This window comes from Aplidium turbinatum, chromosome 2 (genome assembly GCF_918807975.1).
Source record: "Aplidium turbinatum chromosome 2, kaAplTurb1.1, whole genome shotgun sequence".
Classification (NCBI taxonomy): domain Eukaryota; kingdom Metazoa; phylum Chordata; class Ascidiacea; order Aplousobranchia; family Polyclinidae; genus Aplidium; species Aplidium turbinatum.
In genome coordinates this window covers 35,942,459-35,970,447 of record NC_137473.1, presented here as the reverse complement: position 1 = coordinate 35,970,447, position 27,989 = coordinate 35,942,459, and the positions used below count along the sequence as shown (strand labels likewise).

At 37.0% G+C, this 27,989-nt stretch overlaps 1 protein-coding gene across 1 annotated transcript; it reads right to left on the bottom strand.

The window, feature by feature from the left end:
- Positions 1-110: 110 nt before the first annotated feature.
- LOC145765128 (SCY1-like protein 2) lies at positions 111-27,901 on the bottom strand. The gene is made up of 14 exons (XM_082576883.1): positions 27,719-27,901; positions 18,621-18,778; positions 13,622-13,763; positions 8,976-9,122; positions 8,219-8,440; positions 7,830-7,946; positions 7,125-7,250; positions 5,952-6,128; positions 4,850-5,086; positions 3,430-3,598; positions 2,909-3,018; positions 2,155-2,289; positions 1,167-1,358; positions 111-973 (listed from the first exon to the last, which is right to left on the bottom strand). Exons 1-14 carry the CDS (start codon positions 27,899-27,901, stop codon positions 410-412), a joined length of 2,679 nt encoding a protein of 892 aa, XP_082433009.1. The 3' UTR covers positions 111-409.
- Between the last annotated feature and the right edge of the window lie 88 nt (positions 27,902-27,989).

Sequence of the window (27,989 nt, the reverse complement as noted above, 5' to 3'; positions counted from 1 at the left end):
AGAAAACAAATTGCACAAAGGTGCAATACAATAAACATCAGGGAAAGCACTTTAATCAAATATTCAGCTTAAACGCATTTGTTTAAAGTGTTTTCTGAAAAGTGGACAAACAGTGACAAAGACAAACAAAATTTCTTCTCAGAATTGGGTGGCCAAACTTAAAGCACCGAGCAAAAAATGTAGCCTACGTTTGGCTCTAAAATCAGTAAATCGCTAAAAACAGAAAACTTATCCGACTAAGTAGGCTACAATGAGTTAAAACCACAGGACGCACCACTGGTTAGAGCTAAAACTGCATAAAAATTTCAGCTAAAATTTCATACTGATGGTAGGCTACTTCAACAAATTTTGCCATTTTAGAATGCTGTGATTGTTATTGATTGTTCTTCACAGCAAAGAGGACAATACTTCAACCTAGAAAATCTAGCAAATCATCTTTGGTTAATTGTTTTGGCTGCGTACTGCCCATTGAACCGAACTGTGGCATCATTGGTGCGTTTTGTTTGTTTTGTGACATTATGGATGCACTTTGTGACATCATCGGTCTATTTTGTGGCGTCATTGATGACGACATCATCTGATTCATCGGCTGAGATTTCTGGTTTGACGGCATCGACAAAAGATCATCGAAGGATGACGTGTTTTTCATTGGCGGTTGCAACGTCATAGAGTTCATTTGTGACGCCATCAAAGAGTTATTTGAGCGTGGATTGTTGTTTCCGTTTGTTGATAAAAATGGATTTGCTGTGTTCATGCCAAATGTCGACCCATTTTGGGGATTTGGTAAATTCCACTGCACGGGTGGTCGATTTATAAGCCCAGGTCGTGGGTGAGCATTAGCCCCCATTCCAAACCCTACGGGTTGTGCAACTGCAGACCCCATCGATTGACGGTTGTACCCACTCGACTGTGTCGTTGATGAGGTCATTGAACGAAGGTTGGTTTGCATCAAGGAGGAAGTCAAATCTTTCGGCTGAATCAACGAGCAACAAAATTATAGTATAATAATTCGACAAGCATTTAGACAATGCATTAACATGTTACCGCATACTCTGATGCCTGGACCACATCTATGTTACAAGTTTAGGAATTTCAACTAGTACTCGCGATATAACAGATTTTTACTGAAAAATTTTTAAATAGGAAGTTTTAAAACACCTCTGTACCTGATTAAAGTTGTTATTGCTGGGTTTAGGAGTCGGCTTAGCGACGCTCACGGGCTTCAAGGCTCCCTCCTTTTTCATTCGATTCTCTTGTTCCTTCATCTTAGCCAGCTTTTGTTTTTCTTCCAATGTAAGATGTTGCCTGGATGAAACTTCAACAGCTTGCGTGGGCTTATTGCTGAATATTTCATCCACCTAAGTGCCAAAACAGATATAATAATATCAATATGATATACTGGAATATGATACCATAGTTGCTATTCACCTATAAACCTTTACAGCCTGTTTCACTTTAATTGATATTATCAAAAGATTCTTATTCAAATAGAATACTCTGTTGGAACTAGATCCCATTCTTCTTTTTCTTCCTGTTTTACGTCTCATTTCCTAGAATCAGGGTAGCACGGGGTCTGGCAAGGCACATTCTCAGTCTCCTTTCATCACGATCCAGGGGGCTAGTGTTGGTCATCTGCCACCGCTTCCTGTCATCGTTTACGGTATCACTCCATGTCTTTCTGTGACGTCCAGGCTTGTTTGTACCAGCAACTGGCACATCTCAGCATTGATTTATCCATCGGTTGCTCCTTTCAACATGTCCAAACCAGCGGAGACGGTTGAATCGGAGGACATCTTCAATTTTTCGCAAGCCCAGCCTGGCGAGTAGCGTGTCTGAGCTGGTGTACTGGTTCTTTTGTGATCTGATGTTGCAGATCCACCGTATCATTGCATCTTCAACATCAGACCACAAGAGAACCAGTACACCAGCTCAGACACACTACTCGCCAGGCTGGGCATGCGAAAGCCTGCTGATCAGAATTAGAGAAACAGGCTGTAAAGGTTTTTAGGTGAATAGCAACTGTGTATGATATAATTTGCTTTACTAGGCTTTTTAGCTTGGCACTGAGCACTGTTTGTGATGTTGATAGCATTTCTTGTTTAAAGAATATTATATATTTTTTAAACGCATCGCTTAACACAGCCAGATACATACACTTTCCAAAGGCACTTTCGGTTTCTCCTGGCTCTCCTCGTTGGGAAAACTGAAAGAAGATTCCTGTTCAATTTGCATCTTATTCAGTTGTTCTAGCTTGCTTCGGTGTTCACTCTCCATCCTCTGCATCATCTCCTGGAGGAAAAAAAACAACTTGAAAATGCTTTGCTTTGTTTAAATCAAACTATCTCAGCAACACACATATCTTTGAAAATACAATAATCAATGCGCTTCTTAGTTTGATCCAAATGAAAGTTTGTTGACTTCATGTCAGGGAAACTTGATCATTACTTGAAGTTTTGGACTATACGTTTTAGTTAAACGGTTGCTGAAATGCAGTTTACTCAAATTTTATAACATTTTGTCAACAAAAATATTGGTTTGTTGTATTCTTTTCCGAAATCTTGTTTTATACATCGCTTTGCGCTTCCATACATCAAAAATTAACATTTTAAGGTCACATTTGTGGCAAGCAAGTATATACAGAGTGACACCCTTAGATGCGCTTCATATTTTAATTGTGACGACAATGCGTCCCTTTCACACAATTTTAAACTAACGGATTTTCTTGAAACTTGTATAGGACAGAAAAATATTCGTAGAAAGTGCTGACCAATCAACTCATTTAGAACATTCATGAGCAACTGATTAGCTTTGATGACGTCACGCTTTGGTATGCTCAGTGATTTCAAATAATTTGCGCATTAAAAAACAAAATTTATGTGATAAAACAGAAGGGGTTGACACGCCTTACCTTTATAACAAGCATAAAAGCGGAATATTGCTTTAAATTGAGCGTGCTCTCGATCGAAAGCGGAATCAGAAACGGCAAACACCTGGTGGCTATCACTTGCTTGCTGATGCCTGCGCAGAAAATGAGGTTTATATCAAACCTCGTTGGTCGTGAATTTGGTAAATCAGGAATGTAGATTTATCGTTATCTGACGCAACTGTTCTGAAACAAGTTTCTTTCTATACCTTTTAGACCATTTCCCTCGGTCCGTCATAGTTAGATAAGCTCGTTAAACTAAACAAACAGTATGTGCCGTTACACTGTGATATGATTTGACAAAAAAGTGGATAAGACTGTATTTTAAAGAGGACAATATTTATCTCTATATTTTGATTGCTCAATCTAGACCTAATTGATTCGAGATGCAATATAAAGAGGTTGTCTAAGGTTGCCCACCACTGCCTTCCATAGCACATTGCAACGACAAAAGAAGGTTCCACGGCGACGAAAAAGGAGCCATCCAAATGAAAATGTACACTCACCCAGCTTATCGTTCTTCAACACAATTTGAAAGATTCCAAGGATAGCCATGAGAATGCCGGGTTCTCTGGAGGTTATTTTCGGCAAAAAGGCAAGGATCTCATCTTGCACAAACCACTTGTCAAAGCTGGGGACCAGCTTTCCGATACAGACCAGGGCATGAATCCGAATCTGAGAACACAAAGGAAAAGAAACATGTCATGGTGCACAAAACCTCACCAAAGCATTCCCAAACAACAAAATCCGTCACTTTAAAGGGATTGAAACATTTTCATATTTGCATTTGTACTTTTAATCTCAGCAGATGAACGTTGTCAACAAGTTATCCACTAGAGCAGTGGTTCTCACACGGGGGTCCGCGGACCACAAGAGGTCAGCAAAGCGATTTTAAGAGGTCCACGAAAGTTTCCGAGTTTGTAGCATGATTGATAAATTACGAAATTTAAAAATTGGTTGTGCTTTATCACAAACTGTACGTAGCAACTGGTGTGTCGTTTGAATTTTTAAAGGACATTGCACGAAGCTTTGGTTTCCTAAAACCAAGCTTTCCTAAAACTAAAAAAAATTATAACCAGCAGTTTATCACCACTCACAGTTTTGCAATGACGGTGATTATAACAAATTAATATTGATTACAAATGAAAAAAGTGAGAAACTCTTTGTAACAGTCGCAAAAACTCTATTAATTTTTAATAAAATTTATAGAAAAACATGTAAATCAGCATATAGATTACTGATTTTTGATCCTGACGTGCCAACATACAACCTAGCTCATAACTTCGTCAATCGTCATAAATGCGTCACGAGTTTGCAAATTCTTCTAAGTGTGTTGCTTCAAAGTTTATGAAACGTTTGATTCCATTGGGAGACGCATACCAAAATTTCAGATAAAAATCTTTTAGGGGTTTATGACCGCTTCGAAAGCACCAAAAGGGGTCCGCCAAGATGAAGGTTGAGAACCACTGCACTAGAGTAATCTTAAACTAAAATTATGTGAACGTTACTTTCTCACTTCAAATGCAGAAAGGGTAAGGTAGAGCGTTTTTTCTAAGCGGCTTGTATTCTGCCACAAGTAGGTTAAACAGATCTGCTGCAGCTTTTCGAAGAAGCCAGTTTAGATAAGAATTTTTTAAACAAACCTTCGATATTAAACTTTTTATCAAATCTTTTTATGATTTAACTGATGATCCGATTAGGATGCGTAGTGTGATAAAATAATGTATTTGAAACAAAGTAGACAGTACCACACTGAATCGGATTTAGTGTGATATTGTCTACTTTGTTTTAGATAAGAAACGTAAAAAAAATGTTGGTCACTTTATGATATCTAAAGTTATCCTAAAAGCGTAAAACAGAGCAACCTCCCTAATTTACAATTCAATGACTTTGCGGTCAGCCTTAAAGAACAAAAGAAGAACTTACTGAGACGGTTCCCCCTTCTGTGGCAATGAGGCGTATCTTTGGAAGAATGCTAGTTTTCATCGATTGAGAATCAAGCTGATTGGCAAAAGTAGGTATAATGCTCATGGAGAGCTCTTGAATTTGCAGAGATGAAGAGGAGAGGGAAGTGGAAAGCATTGGTAAGACGTGATTTTGAATTTTATCTGGTGGAGTCTTTGATAGAATCAGATCCATTTTTTGCAGAAGTATCAGTAAAACCTGAAACCCAAAACAAGTTGGTAAATGTAAAGCTTTATATCAAGTTTCTCAATTTTACTGCAACGTCACGTTGGTTTCAAACAGACCCAAATAAACAAAAGTAGTGCTTTTAAGACAGACTCAACGGTGTCTATTTGTTAGTTGGGACAAAATTAATACCATCAGTACGCCATGAATCCGCATCTAAATAGCAAGTTTCCAGATCAGAAGTAGACAACTTGTTCTCTGACTTAGTCATGGCGGGTCTGCTACTATTCGGTGAGTCCGATTCGGTGAGTCTGATTCGGTGAGTTCCTAACCTCTAACCCCTAACCCTAAAACGGCAATGATAATTAGGCTACGGTACCCAATAATTAAAAAAAAAATTGAAAATATCCCCCATTAAGGGATCGGACTCACCGAATCGGACTCACCGAAACGGGCCAGTCCGGTCATGGCTATAGTCATACTCATAGCACAGCAATTAATCCACTTATGGACTAGGTAGTTGCGGGATTTGAATTAAATAAACTGGAGTGCAATGAAGCGAGTATACCCATCTTCAGCCCATCCAACTACATGGCCATCTACAAGCATGTTCGCAAGTGTATTAAAATACAATCGTGTGTCCACGATAAGTGTCGAACCGACAATCTTTCGAGCGTCCGTTAGATCCTCAGACCACTCTGACACTGTTTGTTTATTGAGTAAAAACTTTTTTGATCAATACAATCCGTGGAATTTTATTTTCAATTAAGTTAATAAATCTTCGTAGAAGAAAAAAGAACTTCCTTTTCTAGTGTCACAAACAGTAAAGAAGTAAACTGTGATCGAGATAACTTTTTAAAAACTAAGTTCTGTTCAATAACTGCTATTTTTCATTTACCTGAATCGGTTTTTGAACTTTGAACACCGGAATAAGAGGAGGAAAGACAGATTTTACAAATTCATCGTTGCTGCAATCCTCGGCGATACTCATTATGCTTGGCAGAACAAACGGAATCATATCATGGTTTGTGAATTCTGACGTCAAACAAGGGAGAACTCTCTGCATCACGACCCTCTGAGTTGAAAACATGACACTCGGTTTAACAAACTATGAGGGGTCTGCTACTATTCGGCTAGTCCGATTAGGCTGGTCCGATTCGGCTAGTCCGATTCGGCTGCAGTCTTTTTCGGCTGGTTCGTTGGATTTACTTAAGGATTTTGTTGCATTACAGAAGGATTATGGTTGGATTTTTAAAAATTTGCCAAATAGGAAACTAGCCGAGAAAGACTGTACCCGAAAAGGGAACTAGACGAATCGGAGTAGCCGAAACGGCCATTCCGAACTATGAGATATGGCAAATACGAGAAATATCATCAAAGCACAAGGTCATTGAAAAGCGACCGAAAATTGCCTTTATTATTAACCGCAACTGGTCATACTACTATTGGCAATTAGTACGAAAGCTTTGTTCAGGGATTGGTGAGAGCCAAGTGATCGCTCATCTAAATCTATCTTTTCACTAATTCATTTTTAATTTGTTTTAGATTTTTGGGATATTTGCGTCTTTATTTGTTACAACAACATAATTTCATGCTCTGTCGCATGCTAACAAAGTAATTAACTCAATTGAAGCAGCTCTTTGAAAAAGCCAGTCGTTGTCGAACGACGAAAAGTTGAAACAAACGTGGAACGGTTTGTGATAGTTGACCTATCTAAACTAAAAAGAACACAACATTCTTTAAATTAGACGTCTAATGATGTTACATGTTATAATATATTGTTTTACGTTGTTTCTGTGTAAGTTGTTCCTTGTTTCAATGATTACTTTGTTGGTATGTTTCATCTTCGGGCTGTTCTCTATTTTGTGTTGCTTGTTGTCGTGAGCGACCTGCCTTCATTTTTAGTATGGTTTAAATTGGAGTGGTCAAGTTTTAAGTTGGTTAAAACCTTACTAATAAATTCAGCTTTAGTTTCATGTCAATTACGTTTGTAAAGACTGGTAACGACACCGTACACTACATATTGGTTTTGAATGAAAACATTAGAAGTCACAAACGATATTCCAGATACCTTGGGTAACTTTGGCAAAACCTTTGGAAGTCCTTTAAAAAATTGAGATTTTTGAAGGTTATCACGCTGAAGCAAAGTGTCAAGATATTGTAAGGTCATGACACCAACATGGTTGAAAAAAGGAAGCTGGAAAATAAAATACAATTATTAAATAATGTAAAAGTACAGCAACTTTATCATCATCATCACCCAAATTCAGTTTTGTCCCCACTAGTAAGGGGTGGTCAACTCCTTCTTGAAGCGATTGCCTTCAACACTTTCTCTTATAATAAATGAAGAGGATGATCAGTTTTTTACCTAAAGAAAATTTGAACTTTCGACTTTAAATTTTTAAAATGAGAAATTTTCACTTTATTTTCTATAGCAAGTTGGAAACCTCTCATTATACAGGCCTGAAATTTACTTTGTAAATGTTTTATAAACTTATGTTGGCGACAATGAACATAATGTGACGCATTACATTTTCCTTGACCAAGGTCCACAGCGGTTCATTTTATTTATTTAAGAAATTTATTTTATTTTTTTTTTATTTAAGAAAAAAGAAACTTTTAACTGACAAACTTGTGATTGATAACATGTGGTCGAGTTGAAATGAGACTCAGCCGGTCGAAATAATCCCATACTGCTTCACATTAAGATGAGCAGCCTGCCACCAACCGAAAGTAATTAACTATAAAAATAAAATTTTAACATAAGAAATGGTACTTTTGCCATTTGATCTGCATCGGGTCTAACGGTGGGATCTGGACTCAAAAGCATTTTTTCGTGATCTTGAGCTTCAGATGGAATTTTTTCCAGCATTCCAGTCGTTAAATTTTCAAGCTAAAAAACATGGTCTTTTTATTCTGTAAAATTGGAAAATACAATACATAAACGTTTACAGCAATTCTCACTGAAATTTATCTTCAACTTTTACAAACTTGTAATAAAATGTAAGCGCAATCGTATCTTAATACAAACTACATGCAGTGTATGGTACTTAATAACTGCCTACTTGTATTGCGGTGTCCCAATAACTTCAATGCGTGAAAACGGGTAACCAAATGCACTAAAATGAGGATAAAATTGTTTGTCAATGAGTTTGCTGATCTAACCTTGTCAGAATTCTTTGGCATATTCTTATAAATGTCTTCGGACCCAGAATGCAAAAGAGTTTTTCCTTTGTTGTAGACTGAATAGAGCAACAAACCGAGTGAAAATAAATCACTTGACGTGTCACAGGACTTTCGAAGAATGTACTCAGGCGCAAGGAAGTTAGGATTCGGCAAAGAGGGTGATGGTAATGTGGTGTCCCAGTCTTTACATTGAAATTGAACCTGAAACAATCAAGCAAGCTAACATGTGAAAAGAGAAATCCAAAAACATAACTGCATTTTCGAAAATGACAAGGTACAACTTAACGATATCACGTCACAAACATATTAGCCTTAACTTAATATTATTTTAAACCAATCACAAAAATGAATATATACAAATAACCCGAATACCAGACTATATAAACAAATATATATATTATATATACAAAATTTACTTTCAAAGATAGAAGAGACTAAAAGAATCTGCTTTAGTGGAGTCACCAGAAAATCTACATGTATATTATGATACATCAAATACAGCTACCATTCTTATTCAATAGAATATGAATTCTATTTGAATAAGAATCATCTGATGATCCCGAGGGTAAAACAGCCTGTTAAGGTTTTAAGTGAATAGTAACTGCATTTGATGTAGTACCGATATAAATGGAAAGAACTATGCATGAATGCCTAAGTATGGCACACAAAAAAGATTTTTATATATTATTATGGATAAACTTCACGCAATTAATAAAATAAAAAATTATATATATACATCAGATGGGGTCCCAGAATTTGTAATGCAGAAATCAACTCCAGACAACTTCCAAGCGCCTGCTTTGTTGATGATAACAGACTCAGGACACAAATTCCCGTGTATCATTTTTGCACTGCCATGAAGAAACGCCAAACTTTCAGAAAGCTACAAAATAAAAAGGTAGATTTGGAATCTTTGTTTGAGGAAGCATGAATGTTAACTTCCAAATGAAATAGATCTTTTACAATAAATGCAAATAACATGATTCGAAAATAGCTAGGACAGCCAATACACTTTTCAGAAAGCCAACAAGGAGAATTAAACCAGTGCTTCATCCCAGTGGGACGAAAGACAATGGTAAACTACAAAATACTTTTCCAAAATAAAAACAAAAATAATTAAAATCGCAGTGTGATGGTATACTTCAGGGTGGTCCAAGACTGCAAGGATGGAGGGCTACATTGAGATTTAAGGAAACCTTTAGGGCCGCATAAAAAATGCATTTCAGCTTGTTTGCAACTCTAACGGTGATTTTCAGCTTGTAAAGAAGAGACAATGCATAACATATCAACAAAATAATAAAGCAATGTGGACTATTGTTTCTTGTTTTTGGTAGTGCCAATCTCAACTTAAATTCGGTGGTCGACAGACGTAAGCAGGCATCCAGGGTTTGATCAGCCATTCTGTTTAGTGTGTCACTTTTCAATCGTTTCAGAACTGACAAAGTGTATTCACACAAATCATCATCATCATAATCCATCGTCGGTTTGTTCCCCACTAGTGGGGGTGGCCGATTGTTTCCGCGCAGCAATTGTTTTAATCCCTTTTCTCCATTTCACTATGTCCCTTGCATCTTCCTCCTTCAGTCCGACTTTTTTAAATTCATCCTTCACTTGTTGTTTCCACGTTCTTCTTGGACGACCGCGTTTCCTCTTCCCATCCACCATTAGATCTAGTGCCTTTCTAAGAAAACTTCCTCCCTCCTTATCACATGTCCATACCATCTTACTCCATTTGCCCTTGCCAGTTGGTCTATGGTCTCTCTCATCTCTAGCATATCCAATAGGGTGGTTCTTATTTGAGGGTAAATTTTTTTTTTGTAAAAGTTTCAGGTCTGACCATGCCAAAATGTTCTCATCGGCTTTAAAACACTCTGTGTAAAATATGAAAAAAATATACATATATTTAGAGGTTGCCCAGAGCCGTTGAAATTTGGAATTTATGGCGAAAAATATGCATATACTAGATGTCAAAGAAATAGAGCACAAGTGCTTTTTATATCATTCCATGATTGTATAGCAGTCATCAGTCCATGCTATCTGTGCTAACGATGAACGGCAAGTGGCAAATTCTGGGAAATGAGTATGCCTGGCTAGTCACATCACCTGTTCTGATTCAACATTTTGAACTTTAGCATCTCTCTATTTACTGTGAGGGGGTCAAGCTAACTGCTTGGCGAAGGACCATTAATAAATTGATGCTTTAAAGTCCTAGCGTCACAGATTTTCATAAGAAGAACATCAACCATCATAGAGTAACACAAGTTTTTGTTCAGTTTAAAAATCGTACTGATAACACAGCAAATAATATATATAGTTATATACCGATATTCTATATTTCTAATACCCTTAATTTAGGATATTATACTGTACAATGTCCATTGTCCATGTCCTTAGTTAGACAGTATATTTAATATGCCAACCAAGAGCCATGGTGAGCAACCAATCATTGTTGCATTAAGGTTCTTTTTGAGGGTTTGTGGATATTTCTTGCGGTGATCACAAACGACTTAGAGAAGGAATTGTAATTTTTCTTCATCTTTTGTCCAACATCCAGAGAAATCTTACACAAGAGCAACTCCTCTTTCAGCATGTTTGTTTGTAACAGCCAGAGACTTTACAGTTGCTTTAGCGGTTTGAAAATTACCATCTTTCTCCTACTCTGTTGCTGGATGTTGAAACAAAGAGTCTGATATGTTCAGTTTCTTGAAGAGTGACCATGTGTTACTGTTACATTGTGTTAGTTGTGAAGAATGATCATAACATTTTTCCTTCAAGGTTACCCAATACTAATGTAACCTGTTTTACCAGGCCTTCTCCTGCATTGCTGGACATTGCTTGCACCATCTCATCTTTCAGATCTGTTGAAATGTCATCATCAAACAGGAAAAGACCCACTAATTCTTCCGATAAATAGGCTACCGCAAATGGGCGCAATCTTCTTAGCCGTCACCATTGAAATGCTTTTCATCATCATCTATGACATCTTTGATACAAGTTTTGTTTCTGTATGACTTCACAAAAAAAAAAAATTGTATCAAAGATGTCATAGAAATGCCTTTATTGATGCACTTATAATCAACCGAGCTCTTCAAAACACACAGGTCACTGTTGGGAGCTTTAACGGCAAGTGGAGCAAGAATCCAGGCTTTTACGTAGATTCTTCATTCTTACAGTAGTTCATCCATTCTTACAATAGTTTTTGACTTTTTGTAACTGCATCTCGCTCAGCGGCTTCAATAAGTTCACCCATGCAAGATGACGCAACACACTTGACGATTGATGAGATTGACGAAACTATGTTAGGCCTATGACTTATGAGCTATATGTTGGCAATAGTATGTTATCTGCTATATATGTTAAGTTAAACATTGAACAACAATCCGCTGTTTCAAAAGAATTAAGTAGGAGATAGCCAACATAGCCTTATTAAAAGATTTAAGTCATTGATATGATATTTTTTAGTTAAGAAACCAAATCTTTGTGCAATGTCCTTTGCAATTTCAAATGACGCACCAGTGCGTTGCAACTTACAGTTTAAGAATCTCTGTAGGCTAATACAGAAACAAAGCACAAACAATTTTTAAATTTTGCAATTTATCAATCATGCTGAAAACTGGAAAACTTTCACGGACCCCTTGAAATCGCTTCACGGACCCCCGGTTGAGAACCACTTATCTAGAAGGTACACCTTTTTTCGACTTTTAGACACACTTGCCATTATTTTCTACTGACCTTAACATTCTGTTTAGAAAATAAGAAAGCATTGTTAGAAATTCATTTATAAAAAATAATGGTGTAAATTAAATATGATGAACCGAACAACATTCTGTCTATTGGGGTGGTGTATGGTGATTTTTCATTGGTCTTGGGCAACCTCTAAACATCAATTTTTTTTTTAAATATTTCACACACAGTGTTTTTGTGCCTAGTAGCACATTTTAGCAGGGTCAGACATTGAAATTTCCAAAATTGAAAAATAAGGACCACCCTAGTGTACACCAACCTTCACAAAAAACTCGTTTGAATAATTTGATCCAAATCTCACTTTTGTTCTTGCATCCTCATACATAAACATCACAGCTCTCACTAATACCTCCGTTATACCTCTTTTCCTCATTGCCCACTCCATCACTTTCCTTGGTACTCTGTCAAATGCCTTTTTCAAGTCGACAAAACACATATAATATATAGTTTTCTCTGCTTCTCTCGGTATTCCTCCTGCATTCTTCTCAATATAAACACAGCATCCACTGTACCTTTTCCTGGCATAAATCCAAACTGCATATCATTTAATTTCACCAATGTTCTCAACCTCTTTTCTAGTATTCGTTCCACAATTTTCATTCCATGCTCTAGTAGTTTTACACCTCTATATGCACTGCAACTTCTCACATCCCCTTTTCTCTTGAACAGTGGAACAACAGTACTATGCTTCAACTCCTCCGGCATTCCCTCTCCATCTAATACCCTTTGGCTAAGTTGTAGCATTACTTCAATTCCCAACTCTCCACTTGCTTTTATCATCCTCCGGCATTCCCTCTCCATCTAATACCCTTTGGCTAAGTTGTAGCATTACTTCAATTCCCAACTCTCCACTTGCTTTTATCATCTCTACACTTACTTCTGATGGACCAGCTGCTTTATGCAGTTTCATTTGCCCCATTGCCTCCACCACTTCATCACGACTAACCTTTCCCACTGGACCCTCCACCAGATCAACCTCTGTCATATGATCCCATACATTCTCCTTACTCATAACATTTTCCATATGTTCCTTCCACACTTCTCCTCTACTTTCATCTGCACAAATGTGTGTGCTAATGAGACTTTGCTTTTAGATATCATAAATTTGCAATAGATTGAGATGATCGTTGCTTACTTTACAATGTAGATACTAACGACCTAGGCCTATTTTAGCCTGATGCTGCAAGTTTGCTGTGGTAATTTGCCATAGCACATGACTAGGGAACTGTGTTCCGAAAGCTAATGTAATTGCGGAATGGCCCGTTTCGATGAGTCCGATTCGGTGAGTCCGATTCGGTGAGTCTGATCCCTTAACGGGGAATTTTTTCAATTTTTTTTTAAATTATCTGGTACCGTAGCCTAATTATCATTGCCGTTTTAGGGTTAGGGGTTAGACGTTAGGAACTCACCGAATCGGACTCACCGAATAGTAGCAGACCCTGTACATTGTGATATATAAATTCAATCAATCAATACATAAAGACAATACAAATCCACACTTATTCATCTACTCTGGGTAGCCTAAGTAACATAATTTTAAACAAGTTTTTACAAAAAGGTCACATAAAAGTGACAAAAATACAAAACAGTAATTCAAACCAGCATATCAACACATAGTTCAGGCACAATGGCACATACTTGCATCAAGCCATATTTTATTTCAATTTCATGGAGTTCATATGACTGTAGGTCTTTAGGAAGTTCAGCAATGTTGTTTCTCTGTCCTAGAACATTAGCCAGACTTGCAAATACAGGCTCCGTACAAAAAGCAATACTCTCCCTAACAAGGCAAAATAGGACAGATATTACAATTCCAGAAACAACTTCTAACATGAAATTATAAAATCTGAAAAAGCTTTCTTTTTACATTATATATATATTAGGGTGCCACAGGCGCCCCTCAAAAATTAAAATTGCGTCCGATACACCTGAACTTTTTTTTATATGTGACACTTAGTAAAAAAAGCATGTGTGAGAAATTTCAATAAGTTTTGATAAAATTTGGACGTGCAGATTAGGTTTAAAGTTGTTAAAGGTAAATTTTCACAATTTCAATAGTAAAACCCTCTCTAGATCATCAAAACTCAGACATTTCTTCTCAGTTACGGAGTATTTGAACTTCGAACACTTTCTGGTGAACTTACTTACTAATTTACAATCGTACATACCATGTGTCAATTGTATATGTTCAACAATTTATGAAAAATGCCTAAAAATATGAGGTTTCATGCATTATAAAAATGCGGTCCACGACATTAAGGCGCGAACAAAACGGCGCGAGACAAAAAGGCGCAGAAAAAACGGCGCAGAGACAAAATGGCGCAGAGGCAAAACGGCGCAGACAAAACGCGCCAAAGTCAATGTAACAATTTTTTTTTCTTTTGAAAATACTTAACTCAAGCGCGAAGGTTGATCAATAATAGTTTTGATTCAAACGCGTTGCTCACTTCAAGTTCATTTGGGAAGCACGAAATAACATTATTGTAAAGAGAAACTGCTGTGCAATAATATCTAATTTGTGATAATTAAATAAGTTCAATAACACTCAATGACATTCTTAATTCAAATGCGTTGCTCCTTATATTTGAAGTCAAGTTCAGTCGGGAAGTAAAGACCACATTTGGTCGGGGAGCAATTTGAAACAGCGTACATTTGTTTGCAATAAGTTCAAAGATTGTGTCGCATCATTTTCAAGACAAAATACGGCGAGATTAATATTCCCGCATCACACTTTGCGTTCTGTCTCTCACACTAACAACCGTGACGGCTTATCAACTGCCAAGAAACTATTTATTCTGTAATTATCCAGCTGGCAAAAGTGCGACCACAGTGCTTAGATGTGAAAATTGTTTGTTTTGAAAGGTACGAAGATCGGAAACAAATGTTTGCTTGAGATGTAGGCAGATTTGGCTACAAGCCGCAAAAATATATTCTTACACAGCTAACAATTCCATTGATTTTGCATTGATGTTGATTCAAAGTCTGGCAACGTTGAATCAAAGTTATAGTGGCGGATATTGTTACCTGGATAATTGCTTTGTAGTACAGAATTAGCGCACGTGACAGTTCAGAGAGATGGGTGTCAAAGATAGGATGCAAATCAATACCACAGTTGGACGGAATCTATCGCAAACCAGACGGGTTTTATTTTTACTTTTCGAATTGTACAAATTGCAACGGTTTGCCGATGATTAGCGAAATCAGGAATTGTTTATTTACTACGTTTCTGCAGTAATTGTGAATGGGCGTAATTGTTGAGAAGGTGTCTGTGCTGACTAGGCAGCAACGCACATTACAACTGATACTTCATACAACTGTTTACAATTCTGGTTAAACTTTAAAGAGTTTACTAGTTCTGTGTCACATTAACTCTATGATGTATGTTCCAGCCAGCAAAACTGGTCCTTTTTACATTGATTTATCGTCAGCAGACATTGAAACAATGTAAAAAAAACCATCTTTGCTGACTGGGAGAGCATGTACGATCAAAGCATTTTTCTACAAACTGCGGCAATCGGACTTGTTTTCATCTCACCGACCTCTGTGATGTCACAACGGGAACTTTGACTGTTGAAGTTTTTGATTCAAGCGTGCTATTTTTAGCTCCTTACCAGCTGTGTAGTTTTGAGAATGGAATGTGGCCTACGAAAATAGTGGTAAGGTAGAAAAACACGGTTCACACTCATTGCTTGTTTTGAAATCGCCAAGGTTTTTTTTTTCAAGTCTTTTGCGCTGTCTGGTAAAATAATTAATTTGCAATGTTCCTCAACTGAACGAAACTGCACAAATGAAATTACGCACTGCATTTCACAACAGTAGGCTACTTTTTTTCAGCAATTAAAAAAAAATTCTCCAAAGTTTTCTGGTTTAAACTTTTGGACATGCTTTCCAACACTTCCCTCCCAAGCCGAAATAATTTGTCCGTGTCCATTCCTTGGAGGCCAGTCGCCGACGGATGACATCAAAAGCATTTAAACTTCTTTAAGGAGCAACGCATTTGAATTAAGAATGTCATTGAGTGTTATTGAACTCATTTAATTATCACAAATTAGATATTATTGCACAGCAGTTTCTCTTTACAATAATGTTATTCGTGCTTCCCAAATGAACTTGAAGTGAGCAACGCGTTTGAATCAAAACTATTATAGATCAACTATAGCGCTTGAGTTAAGTATTTTCAAAAGAAAAAAAAATTGTTACATTGACTTTGGCGCCGTTTTGTCTGCGCCGTTTTGCCTCTGCGCCATTTTGTCTCTGCGCCGTTTTTTCTGCGCCTTTTTGTCTCGCGCCGTTTTGTTTGCGCCTTAATGTCCTGCTTCGATAAAAATGGATCCATGTAAAGAAAATGCCTATTGAGATGAAATTACTACAGCATTTGAAAAATCAAAAGTAAAATCATTAACTAATCGTTTTTGTTTATTGAAAACTTTTTGGTCTTTGAAGATCAAAATCTCAGCTATGTTTGTACAGAACTTGGACTCAAAAACAAAAATTTGGATCTTTACACACTAAACATAGTCAGTAACAACGTAACACAGAAAGATAAACACAAAGCACAATGCTTAGAGTCCAGACATCCACTACTTAACAACAAAACCACAATAGCGTAAAATTTATGGAGGCCTACATTTATTTTAACGCTTGCAATAATAGTGAAATGGTAAGGTAAAATGGCAATTAATAACACACAACTATCAAGTATCTAATTACAAAGTAAAATGCAGCATAATAGGCTACTGGTATGCTATGACAGGCTGCAAATAATGCTGATTGCAACGTTGTGTAAGCTGACAACACTTTATGGAGTTATACAGTCAATACTTTGACAATTACATGGTTAAAAACCATGTGCCCTCAGACTGTAGTTGTCGAGTACGTTGATTAGGTAATACCTTCCTCGCATTTTCGACTACTTGGAGAATGTTTTGGTAGCGTTCTTCAAGGTTTGAAGTTGACAAGAAGTCATGGGCCAACTTGACGCCTCGCTCAGCGGCATCATTAACGAATCTGAAAGCATCAACTTTCTTTTTCGCATCAACATATGTAAACCACCATGATACATAGAAATAAACTGTAAATTGTAGAAACCTTTTTAACTTTTCGAGTTGAGATGCTTTCATGATGGCATTTTTTGGGGGCAATTTATGAATTTCGTATTGTAAGAGCACAATTTTCAGTGAATATATAAGTTTGCTCATCCACCTGGCTCTGTGTAATGCACCAGGTCTTTGGAGAGACACATCCTTACTGGTAGGTGGCTCAATGTTTAAGTACAATTGATACAAATTCAAAAGTTCTAATTAGTCGCTTCTTAAAAATTTGGATGATTCTGGATGGAGCTTCATCTGATTTATCAGTTCAGACAATTCTTCCCGCTTGCTGACAAGCAGATCAATTTCCTCGTGCGATTTTGATGTATGAAAACAACCTGATGCGCTATCAGAAAGAGTTTGAAAATTGCTTTTAAAGCGTTGAAATATGGAAATGTTGGGTCCACTGCTGCTTTCTATTTTGAGTTCTTCCCAAACATGCGTCAGTATTATCTCCCCAATATGATGCCTGCATGCTGCCCAAAGTAGGCCTTTTCCAAGATGATCTTGTATTTGGATACAGGCAGTGCTGTATTTGAGGGTATACGGCGGTATACGCAGTATCTCTCTGCTTTTTCGAGCAATTATGGTATACCCTCTGGTTTTCCAAAGAGAGTGCTTATGCTATCCTTACTGATTCTTGACAACTACTAACTAACTACTTAACCATTTGAGGACCAATGGTACCTGGGTGTATCATGAACATAATTCCGTACTCGTATAATTTTGATGTTGATAATTCATGTTATGGTAAAATAAAGACTATTTTGTAAGTTGTGTATTATTTATCATTTTGGAAAATCTGACAGTATACCCTGTGCTTTTTTTACGAATACAGCACTGGATACAAGCCGCAGTTTTGTGGCCGTATTGCTACTTGTGGTGTCAAACACCATTGCAGCAAGACATGCAGTACAGTTCCAATTGTTTAACAATTCCATGCTTGCATTGGCCATTTGCTTTCCGTTTGAATCGGATGTTTGTGCAGGCAAATAAGGAACACCAAGCAGTTTTGAGCCTCCAATACCTGATAGTAATATCGGAAGACTTTATTCCAAGACCCTGGGTGAGGTCAAGCCAGCAATGTTGACTCAATGTTGCAAGATGGGGAATCAATGTAACAGGCGCGGAGCTGTCATGCTTGACCTCAATTGAGATCTTGACATACTGGCACTGGTCTCCTAACCTAATTCTTCAATTTACCTTGTTTCAATGTGGAGAAAAAGATGAGAAATAGCAAAAAAACTGATGTTCAAACTAGGGAAATCCCCTAATTTTACTGTATTTCAGTTTAGACTTTCGTTTTCAATCTGCGCATCCAATTTTTGTCCAATCTCAATCAAACTTTGCAAAGTGCCTTAATATGTGAAATGTCACACCAGAAAAAAAGTTCAGGTGATTTCGGCCACATGAGGGCGCCTGTGGCACCCTAATATATATATATAAACTAAACTGACAATAAGAGACTAATACAAATATATATATGATGAATGATGATTGGTGACAATGATTTCACATAAAAACAACACAAAAATGATTATGATTACCGTGATTCTTCTAAACCATGTTCAACAGTTAATATGCGTGGATGACGAAGCTTTGTCAATTGCACACAACCTCGCCGCAAAACATCCAGTACAATCTCACGATCAGTTTTACTGAATTGATCCAATTGCTTCTTTTCAACCACCCATATAGCTACTTCCTAAAATTCATAAAATAAATGTAGAATTATCGACAATTATTTCTCTTAAGAAAACAGAGTCTAGAGCAGTGGTTCCCAACCTGGGGTTTGCGGACCCCTTGGGGGTCCGTGAGAAAGCATTTGGGGGTCCGTGATTACCTTGATGAATTTTGGAAAAAAAAACTTTGTTCTATAGGCTATGCACGGATTGAGCACCAGCTATGCTCGGGAACAAATCCGGATTTGCTGCTTTAGGGTAAAAACAAATGAAATCAACACAGCACCGAAACCCGAATCTCTCAGATTTTAATGAAAATTACATGATTTGAAGCCCTGTAACAAAAAATCATTTTCCCAAAATTTGGTCTTTCTACGTCGAGTACTTTTCGAGATAGAGTGGTTTGAAATTTTAGTTATTTTCACCACTTGATGGCGCCATTTTTTCACATTTTAACCCATATCTCGGCCAATTTTCATTGTAGACACACGGTTGATAGCTCATTTGAAAGGTAATTTTAAGCTCTATCAATCTATCTAAAAATAATGAAACTTTATTTAATAATGAAAGAAGAATGTTGTGTTCTTGGTTGTAAACTTTCGACGAGCATAGCAAAAATATATATTTTCAAAATCAAAATTTTTTTTATTTTTTTTTAAATTTGATTCTTCTTCTACAGCCATGCAAAATATTGTGTTGTGTTTTGACCATTCTGTGTGTTTTTCAATCAATTTATTTTCCTTGCTCTAACAATTCACCATAGTTTGCTCTGCATGACATTGTAGCCTATTAGGATGCATTGTATAGCCTATCTATTACTGTAGATAGGCTATACATATCTGTTACTGTAGGCCTATCTGTTACTGTAGCTATCTTGAAAGGACACTAGGCAAGGGGCATGCATGGTATGTGGATTTCAGGTTGTCATATACAATGCAGTGTGCCTTCTAGATTCTAGAATCTTCATCTACTGAAACAATGTTTGCTTTCTACTACAAAACTATCAGTCAGATGTAAAAATACATTACCTATTGGCTATTGCATAGTTTGCGCTGGTTAAGCCAGCATAAAATCGATAGCCATGATGTTTGGCAACACATTAAATACGGTTGTGTTCTTTCCATCGTGCAAACAATGCTTCAAAAGTTAATTTGAATCATTTCTTTACAATAGTTAGCTACAAACACCTACTTGCCCGCCTAGCTTGCAACCCTGCTCAGTGCTCAACCAAAATGTTTTCTTGGACTAGCCTATGCGATAAATGTAGTCATATCAATGACCTTAAACGTATGATCACGGAAATATTTGAAGAAAATCTGCTCGTTGATTCAATCACATACAAAGCATGGGTGTCTGTTGAAATAAATAAATAAAAACAACGGAACTGTTGACCGCACACATTTGGAAACCTTAATAGACCCCTAGACAAATTTGTAGAGAGCCTGTTGGAAAAACTATGGATCCTTCAAAGACATGATTTTATAGCTAAGCAACAATCTGCAAGTTTGAATCGAATGAAACAACAAATTGATGGCTCTGTTATAATTTTGGGTGTTTTTGCTGAAAATTACTCCTTTTTTGTGCAAGATGCTGCTCAAAGTTATCGTTCGACATGGACAAATATGCAGGCTACCGTTCACCTATTGTAATTTACCACAATTTCCCTACTGCTGAAGATCCATCTACGGTACTTCTCTGAAACACATTTGTTTGGCCCTAATTTCTGATACTCTTCAACACAATGCTGTAACTGTTCACACCTTTCAACGTCATCTATTCAAATATTTGCAATCTTTTAAGTTTCTTGTAAAACAGGCAATCTATTTTACCATCACATGGAAAAGGCCGCTGTGATGGAGTAGGAGGTACCATAAAACACTTGGCTGCCAAAGCCAGCCTACAAAGAGTGTCTGATGACCACATTCAAACACCAACGCAACTCTTTGTTTGGGCAGAAAAGAGCTTAACAATAAGTGAAATGTTTGTATGTTGAAGATGAAGAAATTAAACGACATGCATCGGACCTTGAAGAAAAGTTTTCCTATTCAAACCCGATTCCAGGTACACAAAAATTACATTTCTTTGAACCACTGACGAAATCTACTGAGAAGCTGATAGTCAAAGAATATTCATCGTCATCCAATTTTTCCACCTTAACAATCAACAACAAACACAGTTCAAAAATTTTACAATGGGAAGAAATTACCTCATATGTATGTTACATGTGTATTGTGTGTATGAGAAGAATTGGTGGCTAGCATATGTTTAGAAGAAGTTCATGAGTAATGACGAGCTTGAACTAAAATTTCTGCATCTACATTCCACATGGTCCTGTATCATCATATTCATTGCCAAGAAAAGATGGTGTTCTGATAGTGCCACGCAATTCTCTATTTTCATCAGTGGATCCTCAAACTACTGCAAGCTCTGGAAGGACATATTACCTCACCAACAACGATTTGTTGCATGCCGAACAGATGCTAGCTTTAAAAATTCAATTGCAACTTGAACAGTGAACTAACGTGTAATGCAGTGTTCCCACCAAAGTCAGTTATTTATAATGTAAAATATGTATTCTAAGCAATATTCTAGGACTACATCTAAAAGTTTTAAAGGTTTTGTGCAACTTAGAACTTTCATTTGAAATCAATCAGCAAATCAATTCTGTTGATTAGGAGGTGTGTCTACGTCATTTGGTGGGCATAGCCCTATACAATACCGGTACTTTCTACTTTGCATGCAAATTAACAGTACGATCACGATAACAAAGATTCAGTGTTCGTACTTTTGGCATACTGGTACTCGATTTTCGTGGTTTAAAATGAAAGTTAATGCATTGCTATGAAATAGCTGCTGCTTGGAATTTGTGCCAGAACTTTTGTTTTCGCGATAATGTTACAATTTTGCATGCAAAGTATAGAGCCATGCCCACCCAATGACGTAAGCACACCTCCTAATCGCCAAAATTGATTTGATGATTGCTTCCAATCAAATAAAGTTGCATATATAAGTTTCATTGGCATGTTTGTAAAGTGTGGATTTTTTGGTATTTTATAAACTACAGTTAGCTTTGAGTGGATTTCCCCTGTAACAGAAATTAATATTATTAAAACCTTGGAGGGAACATTGATGTAATGTATGTATATTGCATATTTTTGACTTGTTCAAATAAAGTGACCAGCTTTTACTGTTTGGATATTTTATTAGTAGTCTAGTAGCGAGTTATGTCCACTAAAATTATTTATAGTTGCTTATAGTTAACCTCTGAAGGTAACGGTCGACAATGTCATTGCTTAATCATGAATTTTTATCATTATATCTTGGCTATTGGATTTCATCTTTAGAACCTACAAGAAGCTATGTTGTATTATATAATATTATTTAAAGATTTCCTGACACACGCAATACAAACTGCTACAGTAGCCAACTTCATTCCTCAAGCTGAATTTGTATTTTTCAAAATGTTGCAGCATTGCAAAAATATAGAAATAATTTAAATCATCTGCCTCTGTATAACTCCCAGTCTCTTCTTGCTTAATTATATTAAAGACACACTGTATGAAGAGTTGAAGACCTCCTCTTTATCGAAGCTGTACTTATTTATAATTAAGATATCTCAGCATTTAGCTTGTTACTAATTCCCGTGTAAGTTATCCTGCAGATACGTATAAAAAATTTAGTAAGGATAAACAAAACAAAAAAAAATTGACTAAGGAAAGTAAAATTATTAAAAAACACACAGAATGGTCAAAACACAACGCAATATTTTGCATGGCTGTAGAAGAAGAATCAAATTTAAAAAAAAATAAAAAAAATTTTGATTTTGAAAATATATATTTTTGCTGTGCTCGTCGGAAGTTTACAACCAAGAACACAACATTCCTCTTTCATTATTAAATAAAATTTCATTATTTTTAGATAGATTGATAGAGCTTAAAATTACCTTTCAAATGAGCTATCAACCATGTCTCTACAATGAAAATTGGCCGAGATATGGGTTAAAATGTGAAAAATGGCGCCATCAAGTGGTGAAAATGACTAAAATTTCAAATCACTCTATCTCGAAAAGTACTCGATGTAGAAAGACAAAATTTTGGGAAAATGATTTTTTTATACATTTTTACTAATGATGTGATTTTCATCACAATCGGTGTCGTCGAGGTTTTAAAATGCAAAATTTTGTGTTGATTTCATTTGTTTTCACCCTTTAGTAAAAAACGAAGCTCCTCGCGTGGTTTGTTACCCATTACTTCTTGCACAGGTACGCCTTAGCAGCAAAAACTCGGTCCACGACATTAAGGCGCGAACAAAACGGCGCGAGACAAAAAGGCGCAGAGACAAAAAGGCGCAGAGGCAAAACGGCGCAGACAAAACGGCGCCAAAGTCAATGTAACAAGCTCAGAACCTTTTCCTTATTTTTTTCACATGTTTTGGTCAATTCCTCTTTGTCATGAGTTGCCAAGGGTGGTGGGGGGGGGACTTGTATACCAGCTCCAAGAATCCTTATTCACACATAAACTTTCGTTATGGTTGCAGAGTATTATTGTTCTATACATTGACTTTGGCGCCGTTTTGTCTGCGCCGTTTTGCCTCTGCGCCTTTTTGTCTCTGCGCCGTTTTTTCTGCGCCTTTTTGTCTCGCGCCGTTTTGTTCGCGCCTTAATGTCCTGCTTCGGCAAAAACTTTACTAGCGATTCTCAAAGAAATTCTGACGAATTGCGTAAAAGTTGTTAATTTCATCAAAAGCAGAGCTGTAAACCACCGTACTTTTAAAGCGCTCTGTCAAGAAGTAGGGTCAGATCAGATGACGGAGTAGGCCTTGTATAATTCTGAGGTACCGCACGTTGGTTATCTAGAGAAGTTTTAAAACGACTGCAGCAGCTAAAACATGAGGTATCTTTGAAAAGTCTTTTGAAAGCAAAAGGAAGTCCCCTCTCAAAATTGTTCGAGAGTAAAAGCTTTCTATACGGCATGGCCATTGGTGTAATTTTTTTTAAAAATTTGACAAAATTAGGGGTGCTCTAAGTTATCTTATGAAAATTGTCAATATAGGCTAATCAATTGAAAACCTGACCGATGGAAAATGTTAAAACAAATGACTCAATCTAATAGTAAATTCAACCATGTTTAGCCTACGTCATGAAACGTCGAATCAACATAAAAGAAGATAATTTTGTCGTATGTGTAATCGAATAGACTGCAGCAGTATGTCAAACGATCAGATAGAAATGAAAACAAGTATTACATGCGAGGCGAAAGTGATCTTACATTGAATATTGAAATATATTCGACTTTAATTTGTTCACGTCTGCCTTATAATGCGGCTTGCTATAAATTAATCACATCCAAATTTGTTTCTGCGGGTCGTTGTCTTGGAAACAAACTCAGTGACAAGTTCTTCCATGTTTAATTTCTCCGCCAATTCGCGATGACTACCTGTAACGGCCAAATTGTTCAGTCGTTGTTGCGTTTGAGTGCTGCGAAGGTAGGTCTTCAAGCGTCGTAATAACGAAAAGGAACGTTCGGCTTCACAGGAAGAAGTCGGCATAACAATGTAAGTTACCAAAGCTGCATATATATTTGGCATTATATCGACCATTGACGGCTGTGCAATGAATTTCTGACTTAGCGTATTCACTGTCACAACATCACCGTCACGTTTGCAACAAGCGAACCACTGTTTGCGTTCACGCAGCAAATCCTTGCGTTCCCAGTGACCATCATAAAATTTGCTTACTTTCGTAACATCGGCTTCTTTCATTGTGGGATTCTCTAGCAGCTCTAGTAGCAAGTCTGCCATTCGGTATGATGAAGAAGGGAAACGGCTAACGATTGCATCTGACGCCGTTTGCAGAATGTTTTTGTAGACGTTTGAGTAGAAAACAGCACTTCTTGACGCAGTGTGCGTGTTTGTGCTTAATTGTTACGCAATAGTACAATCATGTCTGTCTTTGATATGTGTGGCGCTGCGTGCCACCCACAAATGTAAAACACTGAAAATATTGCGCTTTGGTGAAATGACTTTCATCTCACTAAGGATGAAAGGGAAAGTATATCGGAGCTGTGTGCGGCCTGCAATGCTATATGGTAGTGAGACATGGATATTGAGAGAGAGTGAACTGGCAATCCTGAGAAGAACGGAAAGGTCAATGGTGAGAGCAATGTGTGGGGTGAAAACGAGAAGGGAAAAAAGGACTGAAGAATTGTTGGATATGCTAGAGATGAGAGAGACCATAGACCAACTGGCAAGGGCAAATGGAGTAAGATGGTATGGACATATGTGATAAGGAGAGAGGAAGGAAGTTTTCTTAGAAAGGCACTAGATCTAAAGGTGGATGGGAAGAGGAAACGCGGTCGTCCAAGAAGAACGTGGAAACAACAAGTGAAGGATGAATTTAAAAAAGTCGGACTGAAGGAGGAAGATGCAAGGGACAGGGTGAAATGGAGAAAAGGGATTAAAACAATTGCTGCGCGGAAACAATCGGCCACCCCCACTAGTGGGGAACAAACCGACGATGGATTATGATGATGATGATGAAGAAAGAAAAAAAAAACGTTATTTAGCAATGCAAATTTCCATTTGAATCGGTGTATTTTGTATGCAAACCAGGGCCCAGGGGTGCTCTCGCATTTATGTTGTTACCTCAGATTTTCATTTTGGGGTGCTCAAGCACCCTTCGCACCCCTGAAATGACGCCTATGGGCATGGCCTACTTAGCCGATATTTTTGGTCATATTAACAATGTTAATCGTGGCATTCAAGGACCAGGTTTGACAAAAATTGATGCAGCTGAAAAACTGAAAGCGTTTTTAACCAAGTTGCCGGTTTAGAAACGCAGATTGGAAGCAGGTAATTACGCTTACTTTCCAATGTTAGAAGATCTTATCTTGATGGATGAAACTCAAAGAGAATGTACTCTTTTGATCTCTATGAGAGAAAATTTTGCGCACACTTGAAACCCTGCAAATCTCATTTCAACATTATTTTAATTTAAAACACCTGCCGAACGAATTTGAAACATGGATTCGAAATATTTTTCTTTTTGACTTGAACAACATTAGCAATGACGATCTCAGTAAAAATGACCTAATTGATTTGAGATCAAAAAAGTTATTACGCATTGAGTTTCATTCAAAAACTGTGGAAGAATTTTGGTGCTCACAAGTGCAAACCTACCCATTCTTGGCAAAGCAAGCGATTATTGTTTTGTTACCATTCATGACCACTTAACCTTTGCGAGGCAGGATTCTCAGCTCGTGTTACAATAAAAACAACATCGAAATCGCCTAGACGTTGAAGATGACATGCGTGTTGCATTGTCAAAAACTCAACCGCAGTTCAGTCGTTTAGTTCAAGAAAGGCAACAACAACCATCTCATTAAATTTGCTTACGTTGAAAAAGTTTCGGCATGGCACTTTAGGTCACCTTAATATTCAAATAGGCTACTGCTGACATTTCTTAAACAATTCATTCATTATCTTATTTGAGCAACTGTTGAACCTGATATTTGCCGCAGGAGTCATAGCGGCAATGCAATATGACACAGTACAGTAGTTGAGTAGCAAAATTATTACAATAGTCAATAGTAGCCTACTGTGATTGAACTGACTCATGTGAAAATGAATTTCTTTGCAATAGTCAGTTGTATGTTAATTGAGTTTCAGGCAAAATGTAGGTAGGGGTCCGCAGAATTAATAATTTGTCTAAAGGGGTCCGTGACAACAAAAAGGTTGGGAACCACTGTCTAGAGCATCTAAATGATTTATAAAATAGTTGAAGTGTACGGTATTCACTATTCAGCATTACAGATTAACTCTCATACCGGTATATATATCAATGATTTTTCTTGTAGGTTTAAAAAAGAGAATTAACTATATAATATACTTAATACTTATATCGTTGAGGTAAAACCAAACTGGGTTATGTTCACTTTTAGTTTTATTGCAGTGTCTCGGTTTTTGAGTGTAGTTCTTTCCAGCACTCCAGGTTTGCAAAACAAGGAGAGCATGGCATGGTTGTAAGTATTGTGGCACTGGTTGGTTTGATCCATTTGAGATATCAAAAACATTCAAACAATTTTTTGCGGTTATCTCAGTTTGATGATTTTGGACATAACTCCATTTGGTTTTACCCCAACGATATATAATAATATATACAATAATCAAGATAAATAAAAATACTGATGCTTATATTTCAGAAAGTGGTTATGTAAACAAAGTGTATAATAACTCATTCAACATATTTTAGTTGTAATGATTGTCACGCTGTTCAAAAACTTTCAAACTTGCAGTGTAACTTCAAAACACATGGAGTGTAGTTATGTGGAGTTGCTTACTCCACGCTGCTTGTAAATGACTACTGATATGCCAAAACTGTGCAGTCTTGTATTGTTTAACAAAAAGACAAAATGACGTACTAGTACTGTAGCGTGAGATGTAGCATAGTGTATGATGCATAAGAAGTTACATAAATATTAGAATGTAACTGTTGAGAACTGTTGGAATCCATAAACAAAATTATCGAGACCTATTTAAATGGTCTACACAGATGATAAATTATACAGTATATACAGTATGTAGCCTAGTCCCCGCTTGTTAAGCTCACCTTGAGACTGGACGAAAATTGGGCTTCATAAGTGGGTGGGCCGATTAAGTGAGTGACGATTCTTTGCCACTCATATATCATACGTTAAGTAATTCTGAACCGAACCAAATTGGACTTAATAAGCAGGTGGGCCTATTAATCGTAAGCGATTAATAAGCGAGGACAACTGTAAGATATTCATGTGTTACATTTTAAACTGAAAACAAAACATAGCAAAGAATGCAAGAAAATCTCAGAACACATGAAGTCCATAAACTTCAACAATGCCTTGCACATTTCTACGTACGGTAATACAAGTACAAGTAGGCTACCGGATTACCAGTAAGCTACTAAATAAGATATGGTAGCAAAATTATACCGCTTTAGTTGATTTTTTAGTCCCTTGATAAATCCTCCACAATAGGCGAGATCCAGCACTTCCAACTTGGCTTCCTGCATCATATTCTCGCAGTAGTGGGTTTCCAGGAAGAGCCGCACTTATTTCATTCACAGTACTTGTTAATGTATTCCGCAACTTACTAAACACACCACTAACATCCATAGCCTTTAACTAAATAAATCATAATACAGAAGTCATAATATACAATAAGTCATACCGGTAATACACCTTTTCCTGCAGTGTTTATGTT

Coding starts and splice junctions, on each gene's coding strand:
- LOC145765128 (XM_082576883.1), bottom strand. CDS start 27,901: ATGGATGTTAGTGGTGTGTTTAGTAAGTTGCGGAATACATTAACAAGT. Junction 18,779..27,718: donor CTAAAAAATCAACTAAAGCG/GTATAATTTTGC, acceptor TATGAATTTTAG/GAAGTAGCTATATGGGTGGT. Junction 8,441..8,975: donor ATTCTGGGACCCCATCTGAT/GTATATATATAA, acceptor TGATTGTTTCAG/GTTCAATTTCAATGTAAAGA.